The sequence below is a fragment of the Phacochoerus africanus genome, chromosome 10 (genome assembly GCF_016906955.1).
Source record: "Phacochoerus africanus isolate WHEZ1 chromosome 10, ROS_Pafr_v1, whole genome shotgun sequence".
In the NCBI taxonomy this organism is placed as follows: domain Eukaryota; kingdom Metazoa; phylum Chordata; class Mammalia; order Artiodactyla; family Suidae; genus Phacochoerus; species Phacochoerus africanus.
In genome coordinates this window covers 1,593,705-1,609,388 of record NC_062553.1, presented here as the reverse complement: position 1 = coordinate 1,609,388, position 15,684 = coordinate 1,593,705, and the positions used below count along the sequence as shown (strand labels likewise).

Below are 15,684 nucleotides of genomic sequence, written 5' to 3'. Positions count from 1 at the left end.
AGCAAAGGGCAATGCAACCCCTTTTCTGAAGGCCCTGGGCGTCTAGGTGGGACCCCAGGGAGGGACAAAGCCACTGGTCCACTTGGTCAGCCCCCAGTCCATTCTGCTGCACACTTGGCTTTCAAGGACCCTGGGAGCTAAGTGTGTTCCTTCATTGTCACCGGCTCATTCTGCACACATCTAACTCATGGCCCCGGATGTCCCGCTTTACACTCCCACCTGCCCTTGGCCAACTTCTGTCCATCCCTTTCTTTTTTTGTCTTTTTTTTTTGCCATTTCTTGGGCCACTCCCGTGGCATATGGAGGTTCCCAGGCTAGGGGTCCAATCGGAGCTGTAGCCACCGGCCTATGACAGAGCCACAGCAACGTGGGATCCGAGCCGCGTCTGCGACCTACACCACAGCTCACGGCAACGCCGGATCGTTAACCCACTGAGCAAGGGCAGGGACCGAACCCGCAACCTCATGGTTCCTAGTCGGATTCACCAACCACTGCACCACGACGGGAACTCCCCATCCCTTTCTTAAGGCCCTGAGACCAGGAAGCACGAAAGCAGGTAGCCAAGTGGGCCCAGTTCCCGTCCTGACTTGCTTTCTGGGGGATCCCTAGGCCTCAGCTGCTGAAGCTGTAAAGTGGAAGTGCACCCTGGTCAACAGCGGCCATGACAACCATTTCTTGGCTTGACTGGGAACTACTGTCTCCCCATCGGCCTGGGGCATCACTCAGGCGAGGACCACACAGCACAGTCACCAGGTTAACCCAGGCCCACAGGACCCTACATTCCAGGCCCCGCCCCTTCTGGGGCGCTTGCCCTGTTCCAGCTGCTCTCCCTGAAACCTCCCAGGCGGTTTCAGTTTCCCGCTTCCCGCCCTGCCTGGAATGACTTGCTCCCCTTCCTCACATAGAGAACTCCTACTCATCCGTCAAGACCCAGACTCAGAGTCCTCTCTTCTGGGAGGCACCTCAATGCCCAATCACCTTCAAGCTCTTCCACATCCCTGGTCCTTCTGAACAGCACCCCCCAACCCTGCATTGCTTTATCCAGCGCCTGATCCCTTTCTGGGGCCACAGCAGAGTTGGAGGAGTAGTTAGCGTTGGAGCCAGAAGCCCAGTTTTCCTAGAACTCCCGCCGTCACAAGCCTCCTTCCCAAACCCGCACAGAGAACATCGGCATTCGCCATCCAATGTTCACCTCCCCCGTCCCCGGGACGACTGCTCCTCGGCCTTGGCCTCTGCCTCGGTCGCTCCGGCTGCCCCCTCCAGCTCCACCTGCACACAAAGCCAACCCCTCCGGCCTGCGCCCCCCACCAATAGCGGCGGTTCCAACAAAGACGCGCCACCTCCGCCGGCCAGCAACGGACAGAACCCCGCGGGGCGCAGAGAGGAGAGGGCTGCGCCACGCCCACCCACGGGAGGTGGCAGCCCCGGGCCAGGCCTGCACCGGCCCGGGAGCCCCCAGACCCTCGGGGCCCGCCCACGCCCGCCTTTGTTCTCGCCGGAAGCGCCGGCTCGGTCCGGCTGGGTACTCACGGCGTCCACGCGGCGGGCACGGCCAGGTTCCGGGGGGCGGCCCGCGCCCTCCTCCCCTGCGCGCACAGACAGGGCTCCGGGCCGCGCGCCCCCGCCGCCGCCTCGCCCCCGGCGCCCACCTCTCGCCGGCCCCAGCCCCGCGGCCGCAGCCCCGCGCCCGCCATGCCGTCGCCGCGCCCCCGGCCCCGCGCCCGGAGGCCGCCCCCCCGCCCTCGGCCCCGCCCCGGCCCGCAGGCTCCGCCCCTCGCGGGCGGGGCGGCCCCGGGCAGGTGAGGAGCCGCCACCCGCCCGTCGCGCCCGCGGGGCCTCGGTTTCCCCGAGGGTGGGGCGGGCGACGTCTGAGTCGCAGCCCTGAGTCTGGAGGCCGACGACGCGAACGCGGCGGCTCGGCTTCACCGCCCCATCGCTGCCTCAGCGCGCGCTGGGGTCCCACCTGGTCCCACCTGGTCCCACCCCGCTGCCGGCTGGCGGGCCCCTGAGAAAGTGGCTTCTCCCTCCTGAGCCTCAGTCCGCATGTCTGTAAATGGGGTGAGGCCGCCCTGCCGGGCGATGGGGTTGAACCGGGTCTGGCTGGCGAGCCCCCACCAGGCCGAAAGCACTCAAGCTCCCAGGCGGGGCAGCTGTTTTCCGTGCCCCCTCCCGGCAGGGCCGCCTGGCGTCTCTGACCAGCTGAGCTGACCCTGGGCCCCCTGCAGGCGTGGGAGCTGGTCCTTGGCCCCTCTGCCTGCCTGGAGATATGTGGGCATCTCTCCCAGGAGAGCCCTGGGCTGGCTAAAGGCTGGTGAAGACTGGCGAGGTCTGGAGGCCTCCCAAGCTTTCTGCCTCTTCTGCCTCCCACCTGCATGCCTGCTGCCTGCACCAAGACCCTGTGGCAGAGGGTCCCTCTAACAGCCTCCTCCCTGCTCCTGCCCAGCTGTCTGTACTGGGTGCCCTCCCTGGCTTCCTGGCCTCCAACCTCGGGGCAGCTCTCTGGCCCCTTCCCTCTGCAGCCAACCCTGGCCTCTCACTGCAGCCTCCCCTGCCTCTGCGCCTCTGTTCCAGTGCTCTTACCAGACCCTCCACGGCAGCATACCCAGCCCTCCGGGTCCTTTAGGCCCTCCTCCCGGCCCCCCTGCCTGTCCCCCTGCCACCACCTCTGGGCAGCCCCCTACCACTTCCTCACCTCAGCTCCCTCCCCAGCCCCGACTCCACACATTCTCAACACACATGCCATTCCCAGCACTGCTTTGTGCTAGACCCCAGGACCTGCTCCTGTCCAGCTGGCCCTTCTGGGTCCAGCCCCTGTGGACCTTTCTCACCAGCTCGCCTGCCCTCCACCTCCTGTGCGCCTGTGCCAGCCGGGCCCTGGGACTCCTGTTACTCAAACCCCCCAAGCTCCTATTTCCAGGCCTCTGTCCACACCGTCTCCACTGCCTGAGATGGTAGCCGAACTAACTCAACCCTCTAGCATTGGTTCAAACGAACACTGGTCCTTCACAAACTCTTCCAAACACAGAAGAGGAAGGCACTCATTCTAAGTGGGCAGCGTTTCCTTGATCGCTGGAAAGTAACATAACGTCTTTTCTATCAAAGGAAACCTTGGTGACTCCATTTTGCTCCGGTTTCGCCTTCCTGCCACCCCCACCCTCCCCTTTCCCTCTTCTCCCAGTAACAATTTGTTTCGAATTAGCCAACGGAGAGGAATGTGCACCCTGACCTGACCCATGGGAAGGGGATGGGCACATCACCAGCGCGAGGGATAAATAGGGAGGGTTTCTTCTTCTTTGCGCTCGCGGACCCGCGCCCTTCTGCAGAAGGAAAGAGCCTTGTCGAGATCTCCCCGTGTTCATGTGTCTCATTTTCTGACACTGGCGATCTGAGCCATGTCCCCAACATCACCAAAACCAAAGAGCTCCCAAGAAGACGACACACCGATATCCCTTATGAGCATAGACCTGCAGTTCCTCAACCAAACACTAACAAACTGAGTGCAGCTTCTACACCGTGTGCCAAGTGGAATTTATTCCAGGAATGCAAGGTTGATTTGCTATGCAAAATTCAAAGTATGCAATACATCACATCAATTGAATAAAGAGAAGCCACATGACTATCTCAATAAGATGCAGAAAAAGCATTTGACAGAATTTGACAACGCTTCCTGATAAGAACAACAATCAACAAACTAGGCCTCGGAGGACCCTTCCTCAGCCTGGGACAGGATATCTATGGAAAACCAGCACTCACATCCCAGTCCATGGTGAGTGACTGAACACTTTCCCGTAAAATCAAGGACAAGGCAGGGACATCTGCTCTTGCCACTTTTTTTTTTTTTTTTTGCCAAGCCTGAGGCACGTGAACATTCCCAGGCCAGGGATGGAACCCAAGCCACAGATGTAACCTGAGCCACAGCAGTGACAGCGCTGGATCCTTAGCCTGCTGAGTCACACGGGAACTCCTGTTGCCGCTTCTAGTCAACCTTGTACTAGGGGTTCTAGCCAGGACAATGAGGCAAGAAGAAATAAAGGCTATTCAGATTGGAAAGGAAAAGGTAAAACTACTTACACCGATGATTACATAGGAGAAAATCCCAAGGGATCCACTAAATAAGGGTCAGATCTAATAAACGAGCTCGGCAAGGTGGCAGGACGCCAGATCAGTACAGAAAAATCCCTCCTATTTTCTCCGCGCCAGCAACGAACAACCCCAACATGAAGAAAGGGTTCGCTCAAGGATCCCCTCTTTCAGGTGGTCCTCCCTGACCTCTGGCTGGTCCTGCGTCACTCTCTTTACCATCACCAGCTCAGGCCCAGCAGAGGGGGGGCCCAGGCAGTCCCAAAGGGGATACAGAAGGTTGACCCTGCTAGGTGTTAGGGACCTCAAGTTGCCTGGAAGGCACAGGGAGCTGAAACAGCCCCCCATATATCACATCCTTTCCAGGCAGGTGTGCTGGAGCGGGGGTGGCAGAACAGAGGACTCATGGCGCCGGTGCCTCCTCCTGGCCCCAAACCTGGTCAGCTCAGTGGCCAGGCAGGTGCTCTGTGGCCGGAGGAAGGCAGGTTGGAGCTCCCCCCTCACCTCCCCTGGGAATGTCCCTGCCTCAGAAGAGGGGCCATCGAAGTGGGAGCTCATCTTGATGCCCAAACACCCTGCAGCCCCCTAGCCTTGCCCTGCACCTCTGGGTGAGCTGGGTTGGCACCCTCCCCGGAGCCCAGTACCAGGCCGAGCTGAAGCAGGACAGGGAAGTGGTGGCTGAGGGCGAGGGTGACGCTGGGCCGTGCTGATGCGGACCACACAGCTCTGGGGGAATTTCCACCCAGTTCGCAGCTCCAACGCCACTGGTGCCCAGGAAAGTCCAGGGGAGTCCCCAAGGGGCACCCATGCTCCTGGCCAGCTTGGCCTCCCTGCTCTCTCCCTCAGGGCCCAGGGGCCCCTCACCAGCAGGAAGTCTCCGTCCCTCCGCCACAGGGCAGACACCCCCACGGTGACTCCTCCCTGTGCCGCTGGCAGTGCCCACCGGGCAAGCCCTGGTGGGAACTGGCAGGGAGTGTGCCAGAGCCCTGGGCTCAAGTCCTGCCAGGCCTGTCCTCCCTCCAGTTAAAAGGGGCCTGGGAGAGCCCAATCCTCATAGCCCGGCACAGTCCGGCAGCAGTGACGGGGCCCTCCCCTGGGGACATCTGTCCCTCACAGGAGGGGACTGAGGCCACCCAGTGGGCCGGCAGCAGGTCAGCACTCACGTTCCAGGCTTGGGCCGCCGGGGGCAGGGCTCAGGAGGCACAGGGCAGCGTCAGGGTGGCTGACGGGCCGCGCGAGCCCTTCCAGGAGGTATGCAATTATGTGTACCCACGTGTGAGCAGCACACCTACTAGGGAAGGCAGGCACCCCTGAGCCTCGGCTGTGCTCCTGTGCCCACCCCCACCTCCCCTCAGAGTTGAGACTGGTCTGTGGGACCCAAGGCCTAAGGCTGTTGGGTGGGGACAGAGCTGGAGGGTGAAAACCGCTGTCACACAGCCACAGCCCCACTGAGCTCCCCTCCCGCCTGGCTGTGAGCCCAGGGCCACACTGCAGCTGTAGTCTGCACCCTCGGTCATTGTCACTGACGGCGCCCCAAATAGGACGTGTGCATGAGCTGCACAGCTTGAATGCAGAAGGCTCTGTGTGTGCACGTCAGTGTGTGCGCACGCCTGTGTGCCCGTGTGAGCCCGTGCCTGGGAGCGGACGACACCTGCAGGTTCAGCCCCAGCTGTGGTGAGGGAGCTGACGCCTCGGGTGACCACAGTGTCAGGGGGTTCCTGTCAGCGGTGACCAGGCCGGCCTGTTCGTGAGAGCCGCAGGGGAGGTGGGGCTGGGAGTCCCAGCCCCAGCGGAGACGAGGCCAGGTCCCCCAGTGCACACATGTTCACACCCACCCACCTGTGTACACCACACGTGCACTCGCACACGCTAACATGCATGTGTACTCACCCGCACGCTCATACATCCACACCCGCGCACAACCTCCAGGGGCTAACAGGACCCTCAGGGGGGCTCAGGGCCCTGGGCGGGCAGCCAGGGCCCAGGTCCGGGTCGTCATCCCTGCCTCGCAGCCCCGCGCTGGTCCAGCGCCACGTCTGACCGGACAGCTGGCCACACCCCAGGCTTCCCTCCCATCTCATGGCCCAGGAGGCTGAACCAGGCAGGCCCAGGGCTCGCACGCGCCGGGCTCTGTGCTTCTCAGAGGTCACCCCACGTCATCACCACAACACCCCTGAGAGTGAGCCAGCACCGTCCCCACGTCACTGATGAAGACACCAAGGGCCAGAGAAGCTGAGGAACTCAGAAGTCAAGTCACACAGCCAGTCAATGATGGAGCGCCCCCCACGCCTGGCCCAGAGCGGGCGCTAGGCGGCGCGGGGCCCCAGCGCCTGACACCCAGCTCCTTCTCGCTCCCCTTTCAGTTTCTCCTCCTTCTTCCTCTTCCCAGAATCTTTCTCCATAAAAGAATGAAAACCAAAACATCCCTACAAAGGCCCGTGACCAGCGGTGCCAGGGGAGGGAGGCTCGACCTGGGCCCCTGAGACCCCGGGGCTCTTGGACACCCCACCAGGCCCCCAAGCTCAGCACTCCCGGGGGGCTCACACAGCTCGCTCTGCCCTCCTGCAGGCACAGGACATGCTCGTACTCACACCACACATACAATCACGCAGTGTGTAGGCACACAGAACCCAAAGACCAAGCCGCCCTGGCATGGTGTACCGTGGGAAGGCTCGCCCGACCCAGGCCCCACCCTCCTGCCAGCTGCTGGCTGAGTGGCGCGTGACCCAGGGGCAGCAGCGGTGTCTCTCTGGGCCCCGTTTGTCCCAGCCATCCCTGAGGGCTCTCCTCTCAAGGGCCCGGGGCCAGCGTCCTGCGGGTGCCCACCGCGGCCCCAAGGAGGGCCCTGGCTCCCACGCGGAGCCTCCCTCAGCAGTTCTACGGGTGCTGGGCTGACACCACCTCCCGAGCCCCCAGCCCCAGGGTTGCCCACTGACCTGGTGGCACTGACCCAGCACATGGCTCTCTTCCTGCCTGACACTGGATTGGAGGCAGGTGTCCTGGGGCCCGGGAAGGCCATGTGGCTCAGGGGCCATGGGGCGGGGCTTCAGCCCGCATCCTCCAGGCGGGTGAGGCCTGATGCCCCGCGCTGCCCGGAATGCCGCCTGCTGGCTGCGTCCGCCGATCCCTCCTGCTGGCAGCTGCCTGCTGCATCTGGGGCCTGCGGCCTCCAGGGCTTCCTCCCCGCCCAGGACTTCCTGTTGCTGGATTGCTGGGCAACCCCCGGTAGCCAGCACTTCCTGCCTTCCACCCTTCAAGGGCCTGAGGCCCGTTGGGGCCCAGTACAGTGCCCTGTCAGCACTGTTTAGCCTGCTGGGTTTTAGCCGTGCCCACTGTGGCCAGAGACCACAGCTCCCCAGGCCCAGGGGCGAGGCCAGCCATGTCCCCTGGGAGGAAGCGCCCCTGCAGTCCCTCCAGGGCCACCTCCGCGTACTTGGCTTCTTTCCAGCAAATACCTGACGGCCCAGAAGCCCAGCTTCCCGGCCCCTGAGATACCTCCACAAGAAGCTAGTGCTTGTGCCCCACACAGGGAGCTCACTACCTCCCCAGCGTGCTCCTGCCACCAACGTGGACACAGCCACCCACTCCGCCTTCTGAGGCCACAGAGAGGGGCTGTGCCTCTTGCATCAGGAGCTTATGGCGTTTCAAGGTAGCCCTTGACACCAAGGGACCAAGGGGCCAGTTCCGAGCCTGCGCCAGGCATTTCCCCGTCACCTTCCCTCCCTCTCCCCCCCACCAGCCTCCCATGCCAGGCGCAGCCTCTGTGACCGGGCTGGGCTTACACGCCTCCGGTGATCGCCACTTTCTGCTGCCTCTGCAAACACCTGGCTTGCTAGAAAGCACTTTTGGCCTGAGTAGCAAAGCACGCCCCCATCACTCCCTGCTCCCTGGCCCATTCCACTCAGGATGCAGCCCCTCCTGGGCCTACCCTGCCCCTCCAAGCCCCCCTTCCTCCCCTGCCCAGCTCCACAGCCGGGAAGCAGAAAGCAGGGATTCAAGCCCAGGCTCTGGCACTGAGGCCCCAGGTCCCCTGCCTCTCCCCAAGCCTGGGTCTCCAGGTCACAACGCTCCAAGATGGAAGCAGTGCTCTGGGGCCACGGCAGGATGTGAGGGTGACAAAGGCCGTGGACCACAGGGTCTTTGGGAGTTGCAAAGGCCTCGCCCTGCCCACCAGGTTTCCCAGGGCACAGCCCCACAGCCAGCTGTGCCAGCGCCTGGCCATCTCACGTACGCGTGTCGGGGCACTGAGGGAGGCATTCTGGGGCTGGGGCTCCATCTCCCAGAGAGTACACAGCTCCAGGCTTCTGCCAAGGCCCCCACGCCACCTGGGGGCAGCCCGGGTCTCAGGCCACCCGCTGTGCCCTGGAACCCGGGGAGTTCAGGCTTTTGTGCCCAAGCTCTCCTCAAGGTGGGTCCAGTGACCCTGGCCTCCCCAGCCCGCGACAACCTCAGTGCCCCCCAACCCCGTGGCTGAAAGCTGACCAAGGAGATGGACAAAGGGGAGGTCAGGTGGGGGCTTGTCCCCTTCTCCTTCACAGCTGCCCAGAGCGGGCATACCCACTAGTCAGACCCAGCCTGGCACCCAGCCCACCTCTGCCCTTTGCCAGCTGTGGGCCTCAGGATACTGACTGAGCCTCTCTGAGCCTTAGTTATCTCACCTGGAAATGGGTGATGACGGTTGAGATAAAACAGCAGGTTAGGAGCCCCCGGGACAGGGACCCGCCAGGACAGGTCAGCAGAGCAGATCTGGGGTTGGGGCTTCAAGTGGCTGAGGGACCAGAGAGGGTGCCCAACAGGCTCTAAATCAGAGGAGGGGGCCAGGTTTGACTGGGACGGGGGGTGGGATGAGGAAGTCAAGGCAGGGCAGCAAGGCACCAGCCCAGGGAGGCTGGGCAGTGGCGGCGGGGTGGGGGGGCTGCAGGCATGGAGATGAAGAGATTGCCAGGAACCAGGAGCATCCAGCTCTCCCTGGGATGTCCCCCACTTGTGGGACAGATGGAAGGATGGATGAGGAGGCCTGGGGTCGAGGCCGAAGTCTGAGCCTCCCCTGCCCCTGCCTCTGCCCCCAAAGAGCCCTGAGCACGTAACCCCAGCAGAGGCAGGAGCAGGCAGAGGTCCACAAGCGCTGGAGCCCTGGCACAGCACGGCAATGCCACAGGGAAGTCAGGGCCCCAAGCAGAGGAACGGGGACTACGTGGTAGTCAGACCCGCGTTGACCTCTGCCCCTCGTTTCCCTCTGGAGACTGAGGTCCGGCTTCCTGGGCTGCTTGGCGAGCCCCGGGTCCCTGCACTCCGCGCCCTCCCATCTCCCAAGGCCACATTTCATCCATGCAGCAAAGAACGCTGTTCCAGAAAGAGGACGTCCAGGCCCTCCTCTCCTCCAAAGCTCCCCGACCCTTCTTGCTGGGATGGGAGAACAATTGCAGAGGGGACCCCACACCAGCGTCCCAGCAGTAGGCGGGGCTGGGGCTGGGGTCTTCCACCCCACTCACCCCTAGCCCCCAGGGCAGCTGCCTCAAAGTTCCAGGCCTAGGGGCCACCCATCATGCCAGATACAGGACACTTACCAGGGTGGGTGGAGCGAGGCAGCAGGGCGGGGCAGGGGCCGAAAGTCCTCCTGAAAAAGAGGGAGGGAGAGACTTCTGGGTTCCTGGGGTCCTCAGCCTGCTCTGGAGTGAGGCAGATGCCACATGTGCAGCGGCCACAGAGACACCAGGGTTCAAAGAGGGAACTGACCAGGCTGGTGGCTGGTGACCAAGGAACAGAGGTGTGGGGGCTGGAACCACACTCCCAGGAACCCAGACCTGGTCCCCCCACAGTCACCCAGGGCCCCAGGGTCCAGCCTGGTTCCTGCCTGGTGCCTCAGTGCCAAGGAGGGCCTGCCAGGCTCAGGGAGGGCCCTGGGCCCAAGGAAGGGTGTACTGGCACCTCCACTGGTGAAAACCTCAAGGTCTCAAAATAAGGCACTTTGCATCAGTCCCTCGCAAAGGGCTAGGGCCACCTCCAGGCAGCCCAGGACCCACCTACTCGGTCCCCACCCTCCCAGGCCCCAGTCCCTCCCCTCTTTGAGCCTCTCTCCCTGGAGCTGTAACCTGCCTTCTTCCTGCACAGGGCTGTGAGGATTCTGGGAGCTGAGTCCTGGGCACCATCCAGCTGGGCCAAGGGAGCGGGTGGCACAGAGGCAGGGTCCCGCCCAGGGCAGTGGGCCGAATGGGGGCCCCAGAGACAGATGTCTAAGTCCTAGTCCCCGGGAACTACGGTCATGGCCTCACTGGGAAAAAGGGTCTTTGCCTGTGGAGTGAAGGACCACAACATGGGCCCTGAATCCAACAAGCGTCCTTTTTGTTTGTGTTCTGACTTGTTCTGTTTTGTCTTCTTAGGGCCCCACCATGGCATATGGAGGTTCCCAGACGAGGGGTTGAATCAGAGCTGCAGCTGCCGGCCTACACCACAGCCACAGCCACGTGGGATCCGAGCTGGTCTGCGACCTACACCACAGCTCACGGCAATGCCAGATCCTTAACCCACCGAGCGAAGCCAGGGATGGAACCTGCATCCTCTTGATGCTAGTGGGGTTCATTATTGCTGAGCCAGGACGGGAATTCCACAAGCCTCCTTGTAAGAGACAAAAGAGAAGGAAAAACTCGCGGAAAAAGAGGTCAGACTTATGGTTGCTAGAGGCAGAGGGTGGAAGGCGGGGGAATTGGAGGAAGGGATCAAAGGCCCACACTTCCAGTTAACGTCCTAGGGATGGGACCCACAACGTGGTGACAGGCTAACCTGCTGTGTGGCCATAGGGAGGCTGTAAAGAGAGGAATCAGAAGCAACATTTTCTTCCTTTTCTTTTTTTTTAATCTTTTGAGGGCCACACCCACGGCATATGGAGGTTCCCAGGCCAGGGGTGGAATCAGAGCTGTAGCCGCCAGCCTGCGCCACAGCCACAGCCACACCAGATCCAAGCCTCGTCTGCGACCTACACCCCAGCTCACGGCAACACCGGATCCTTCACCCACTGAGTGAGGCCAGGGATCGAGTCTGCGTCCTCATGGACACCGGTCAGATTCGTCTCCCCTGAGCCACGACAGGAGCGCCTCTTTTCTTTTTATCGTATCTGCATGAAAGACGGCGAGAGCTGATCCCATTCTGTCAATCATTTCACGATGCACGCACATCAAGCCATCGTGCCATATGCTTTAAACTTAAAAAGTGAAAGAGAGAGAGAGGACAGGTGAAGACAGAGATTGGAGTGGGGTGGCCATAAACCAGGAAGCCTAGGGCTGCTGGCATCGACCGGAAGCTAGATGAGGCAAGGAAGCAGAAAGGAGCCTCCCGCAGGGCCTCTGGGCCGCCTCGATTCCGGAGTCTGGCCCCCAGGACTGGGAGACTGCATCTCTGATTTTTCAGTCCCCAGCATGGTACTTCGTCAGGGCAGCCACGGGAACCTTTCCGTGGAGGGCCAGGGTCCTTCCCCAGACCGCTGCCCTCAGCGTCAAGTCCTGCAGGGTGAGGCTGGCTCTGTGTGAGGCCCTGGTGCGCATCCGGCCGGACAGGCTGGATCTGAGCTGGCCTCCCTGGCCATCCACGGCCTCCCGCGGGCCCGGCTCACCACCCGCCCCCTAGGGTGGGCAGGGCAGAGGCCACACCTGGCCCATACCCGCCAGACTTGCTGGGTCCACTCTTGGCCCCTGGCAAGCCCTTTCCATCAGGAAGCAGAGGCCAGGCTGGTTCCCTGGCTGAGGGTGTGGGGTATGGCCCCTGCTCACTGCCCTGGGCCCTCGACTCTGGGCCTGTGCCCCCGCCCTACCGTGCCCCCTTCCCAGGAGCTGCCAGCCTCCTCCACCTCCACCTGTACCCTCTCCGAGAAGGGCCCCCTCATCCTCGGAGAACAGAACCCCCAGAACCTCACCCCTTCTCTGAAATCTCCAAGTCAGTGGCACAGCCTTGCCCTCGAGCCTATCACCTGTGTCCCCCCAGCACCCCCTGGGCCTGGGCCCCATGAATCCCCAGAGCCCATGTCAGTGCCCGGCCCACAGGAGGGGCCCAGAGACAGGTGGGTTCAGCATCACATCTACACCCAGGGCTGTACCCTGACACGGCTGTACCAGCCCACTCCTGGACGTCCCGCAGAGCCAGCGCGAAGGACTGTGACGCGGAGCTAGTCCGACCCCCGACAAGAACTGACATCCAGCAGCTGCGGCAACGTCCTGTCGCCCCAGGGTCCCTGCCTGGCACGGTCCACCCGTGCCGGCGGCTCTGGGTAAGCACTGGGGTCTGCTCATTGCGAAACAGGCCAGGCCGGCGTCCCCAGAAGACGGCAGTGTGCTGGGGCCCAGGAGAGAACACCAGGTGCTTCTCAGGGCTGCCTGGGGTGGAGGCGTGAGGGCGTGAGAGGAGGTGCAGAAAGGGGCACACGCGGGGCCGTCTGAGGGGACGGCCAAGGGGCAGAGGTGCGGGTTCCATCTGGAACACTGGGTCCCCGTGGGGAACTCACAAAGCACACACATCCCTGGAGGCCCCCAGCCCCACAGCACCGCAGGGCTTTCTTCCCCAGGCCTGGCATCGGCCTCCAGCAGACCTTCTCAATTTGGGCAGCATCTCTCAGGGGCCGGGGCTGGGGGCTGGATCAGCATGCGGAGCACGGCGGGGCTCAGAAAGGCCACCCAGGGGCCTGCGCCAGGCGCCGGGCACGCAGCCCTGGAGAGGGCAGGGCTCCTGGGAGGATAGCTGGGTGGGGGACTCCAGGCCCAGGGCCAGCGTCCTGGGGGGCAGGGTCCGTGGTGGGCCCTGGTGAGGGGTGGGCGGGTCTGGGGGAAGCACAGGTTGGCATCACCACTCTCGTCTTCAACCACAAGCCAGCAGAGGCGTTTCAGGATTCACACTTCAGTTCATCATGACACTGACGAGTTTCCACCTCTTAACTGCTCGAGAAAAAACGCTCCAGAGTGTGACGTGTGGGCACGTCCACCCCCATGTTCCTGGTCCCTTGCCCACCAAGGCAGCCTGCCCTTCTGCCAGCCCCACCCCGCCTGGCCCGGAGAGGCGCACAGCCGCCAGCATGGGCACCCCGAGGCCACGGGCCCTGCACGGGGCACGGGGCGCTGCCCCCCCAACCTCGGCTCCCCTTCAGATGCTCCTGCCCACCTGACCTTGGCGGGCAACACGGCGCAGTGACAGTACAGCAGTGCTTCCAGTACAGGCTTCCGTGGGGACGGGACAGACTCGGTCCCTGGTCCACGCTGAGCCTGTTTCCTCACGTGAACTCCGGACTCCCAGCTCCCGCGGGGTCCTGGCGGCCACGGCCGTCCAGGTCATGTCAAGGGGACCACCTCCTAAACCGCCCCTGCTCAAAGCCAGGCCACGCTTTCCCACCCTGCCCCTGCGGGTCTGGACCCCGAGCTTCCCGGCCTCCCTGCCCACCGCTGGCCCTATTCCAAGCCGTGTCCCCAGGGTTGGAAATTCCACGCCCAGGCGACCGACGTCTTTCCCTGGCAGTGTGTGCGGCCTGGAGCAACATCTCCCCCTCCTGCCCCTCCGGCCCCCCCAGACCCACCGCCGCCCGCAGCCCTGCCCTTTGCCAACACAGGCTCCGCCCACGTGCGGGGACCGCCCCCCCAGCTCCACAGAGAGGCTGGCTCCACCCGCTCATGCCCCTCCTGCATGCTGACTGTACCGCATTTTCAGTTTGCTGACTGCCCCTCCACGCCACATAGCTCCCGGGGACAGCCATTCCAGGTCTCTGTCCCTGCAGTAGGCCAAGCATGAAACTGGCACTGGGTACCTCCTGCAGCAAGAACAGATCCCACCCTATTAGCTAGACACCCCCTGCCCTGCATGGGATCCAATCAATGGAGCTCACTTGCTGAATTAAACCTCTCCTCTTGCCCCATCAGCCCCACGTCTCCGTCTCTCGGGGCCTCCGGCTGCAGCGATGGATGCCTAGTGCGGGGGCTCCAGCACCCACTGAGCAAGGCCTGGGCATTCCCGGAGTGACCTCAGCCAGCCACTTGACCTCTCCCGGCCTCAGTGTTCTTGTCCACAAACAAGGCCAGCAATCACCATCGGTGGAGCAGGTGTGGGGCACGGAAAATGCCATCTCATATCCTGTGCGCCCAGGGGGGCGCATTCCCAGGCAGACCAGGCTGCTCCACACTGCTGCCCACCCTCCAGGCCAAGGGGGTGTGGCTGGGCGGGAATCCGCCGAGCCCCTTGGTCAGGCTGCCCAGAAGGACAGAGACCGTCTCCTCTGAGGTCAGAGTCAGGCTGACTCCCGGCAGACGATGAACCCACAGAGGGCAGGACTTCCCCGAATCCAGCCTGCTCCACCCCTTCCCAGCGGCTGCCACAGGCCCCTTGGGTCACGTCACCATGGCTTCCTCAGAGCACAGGCTTCTGCTGCCCGGCCCTTCCTGCACCGCATGTGGGGACCGACTCCCCACTTGCTGAAACTAAGCCAGGGGGTCGTCGAGGCTGGGGGGCCACTCTCCTGCCTACAGTCAACCCCTTGTGACAGGAGGGCCAAGGCAACAGGCCAGGGCAGGGGCAGGGAGCCCCCTCCAGGAATGCCTACGCAGTGCCAAGGCGTCAGCTCCATGGCCCCTGCTCTCCCAATGAGGAAGTGAGGCTGAGTGGGCTGCAGCAGCGGCCACCCAGCCAGCACCGCCTGTGTGGCCCAGAGCAGGGCCACTGCACCCACAGCAGGAACCCCGGCATTCCCACACCTGCTCTGCGGGAGGCACTTACGGGGAAGAAGCCTCAGGACCCGCCCTTGGGGAAGATGCTGGCTCCCACCTGGTGGAGAAGCCACCAGCCCAGCAGGTAGCTGGAGGAGGGCCCTGGGCTCTGGGCAGAAGGCCAGGGCCCCAGGGCGGGTCACACCGCGTGGGGGACGCAGGAACTGGCCAGCCTGTGCTTGTGATCTCGGTCTGCTTCAATTTTGTATCCAGAGCCCAGGGGAAGTTGGGTCAGGAGACTCTCCCAGCCGCAAGCCCCATCCAGAGCCCTGCTCACCGCTGCCAGTTCCCCAGTATTGGGGCACGGGGCGGGGAGCAGTCCTGCCGGCAAACACTGTACCCTTTACCACCGACCCAAGCTGGCCTTGCCCTCCATCCGGGGCTCCCAACGTGCTGGGGAGGCAGCCACCTGTGACTCACATCCCCGTGACAACCCTTCCACCCAGACATGGTGACACATCAGCCTGCACCACATGCCGGAGCCAAGCAAGACCATATGGGAAGTGTCCTGCACAGGAAAGAGTCTGTGCAAAGGGCCTGGGGCTGGGCCGAGAGGAGGCACACACTTCCAGACAGGAGGGGCAGAGGCAGGTCTGGTCCAGAACCACTTGTCAGGGCCACGCACCCAGCTGAGCGTGGACGGCATCAGTCAGGCCTGGACTTCAGTCCCAGCTTCGCATCTTTGCATCGGGGACGGGGTACCAATCACTTCACTCGGGAGTTCCCTTCGTGGCTCAGCGGTTAATGAACCCAACTAGGATCCATGAGGATGCAGGTTTGATCCCCGGCCTCGCTCAGTGGTTTAAGGATCCGGCGATGACGTGAGCTGTGGTGTAGGTTGCAGATGCGGCTTGGATCCTGAGTTGCTGTGGCT

The 15,684-nt window shown here is 63.2% G+C and overlaps 1 protein-coding gene across 6 annotated transcripts in view; it reads right to left on the bottom strand.

Annotated features, from left to right (window-relative positions):
* Positions 1–15,684, bottom strand: part of SH3BP2 (SH3 domain binding protein 2) — a 35,946-nt gene that overhangs the window by 10,620 nt on the left and 9,642 nt on the right. For 2 of the 6 annotated variants that reach the window (XM_047798509.1, XM_047798508.1), the window contains one exon: positions 9,648–9,697. The exons of 2 other annotated variants lie outside the window; for them this stretch is intronic. Coding sequence is in view for 1 of the 4 variants with exons in the window: in XM_047798506.1 (XP_047654462.1) it covers positions 7,017–7,099 (83 nt within the window). In the remaining 3 variants the exon portion in view is untranslated. Of the gene's footprint in view, positions 1–7,016; positions 7,239–8,738; positions 8,759–9,647; positions 9,698–15,684 lie in introns of those variants that run through there. 2 more of the 6 variants (XM_047798510.1, XM_047798506.1) reach the window with 2 other exon arrangements.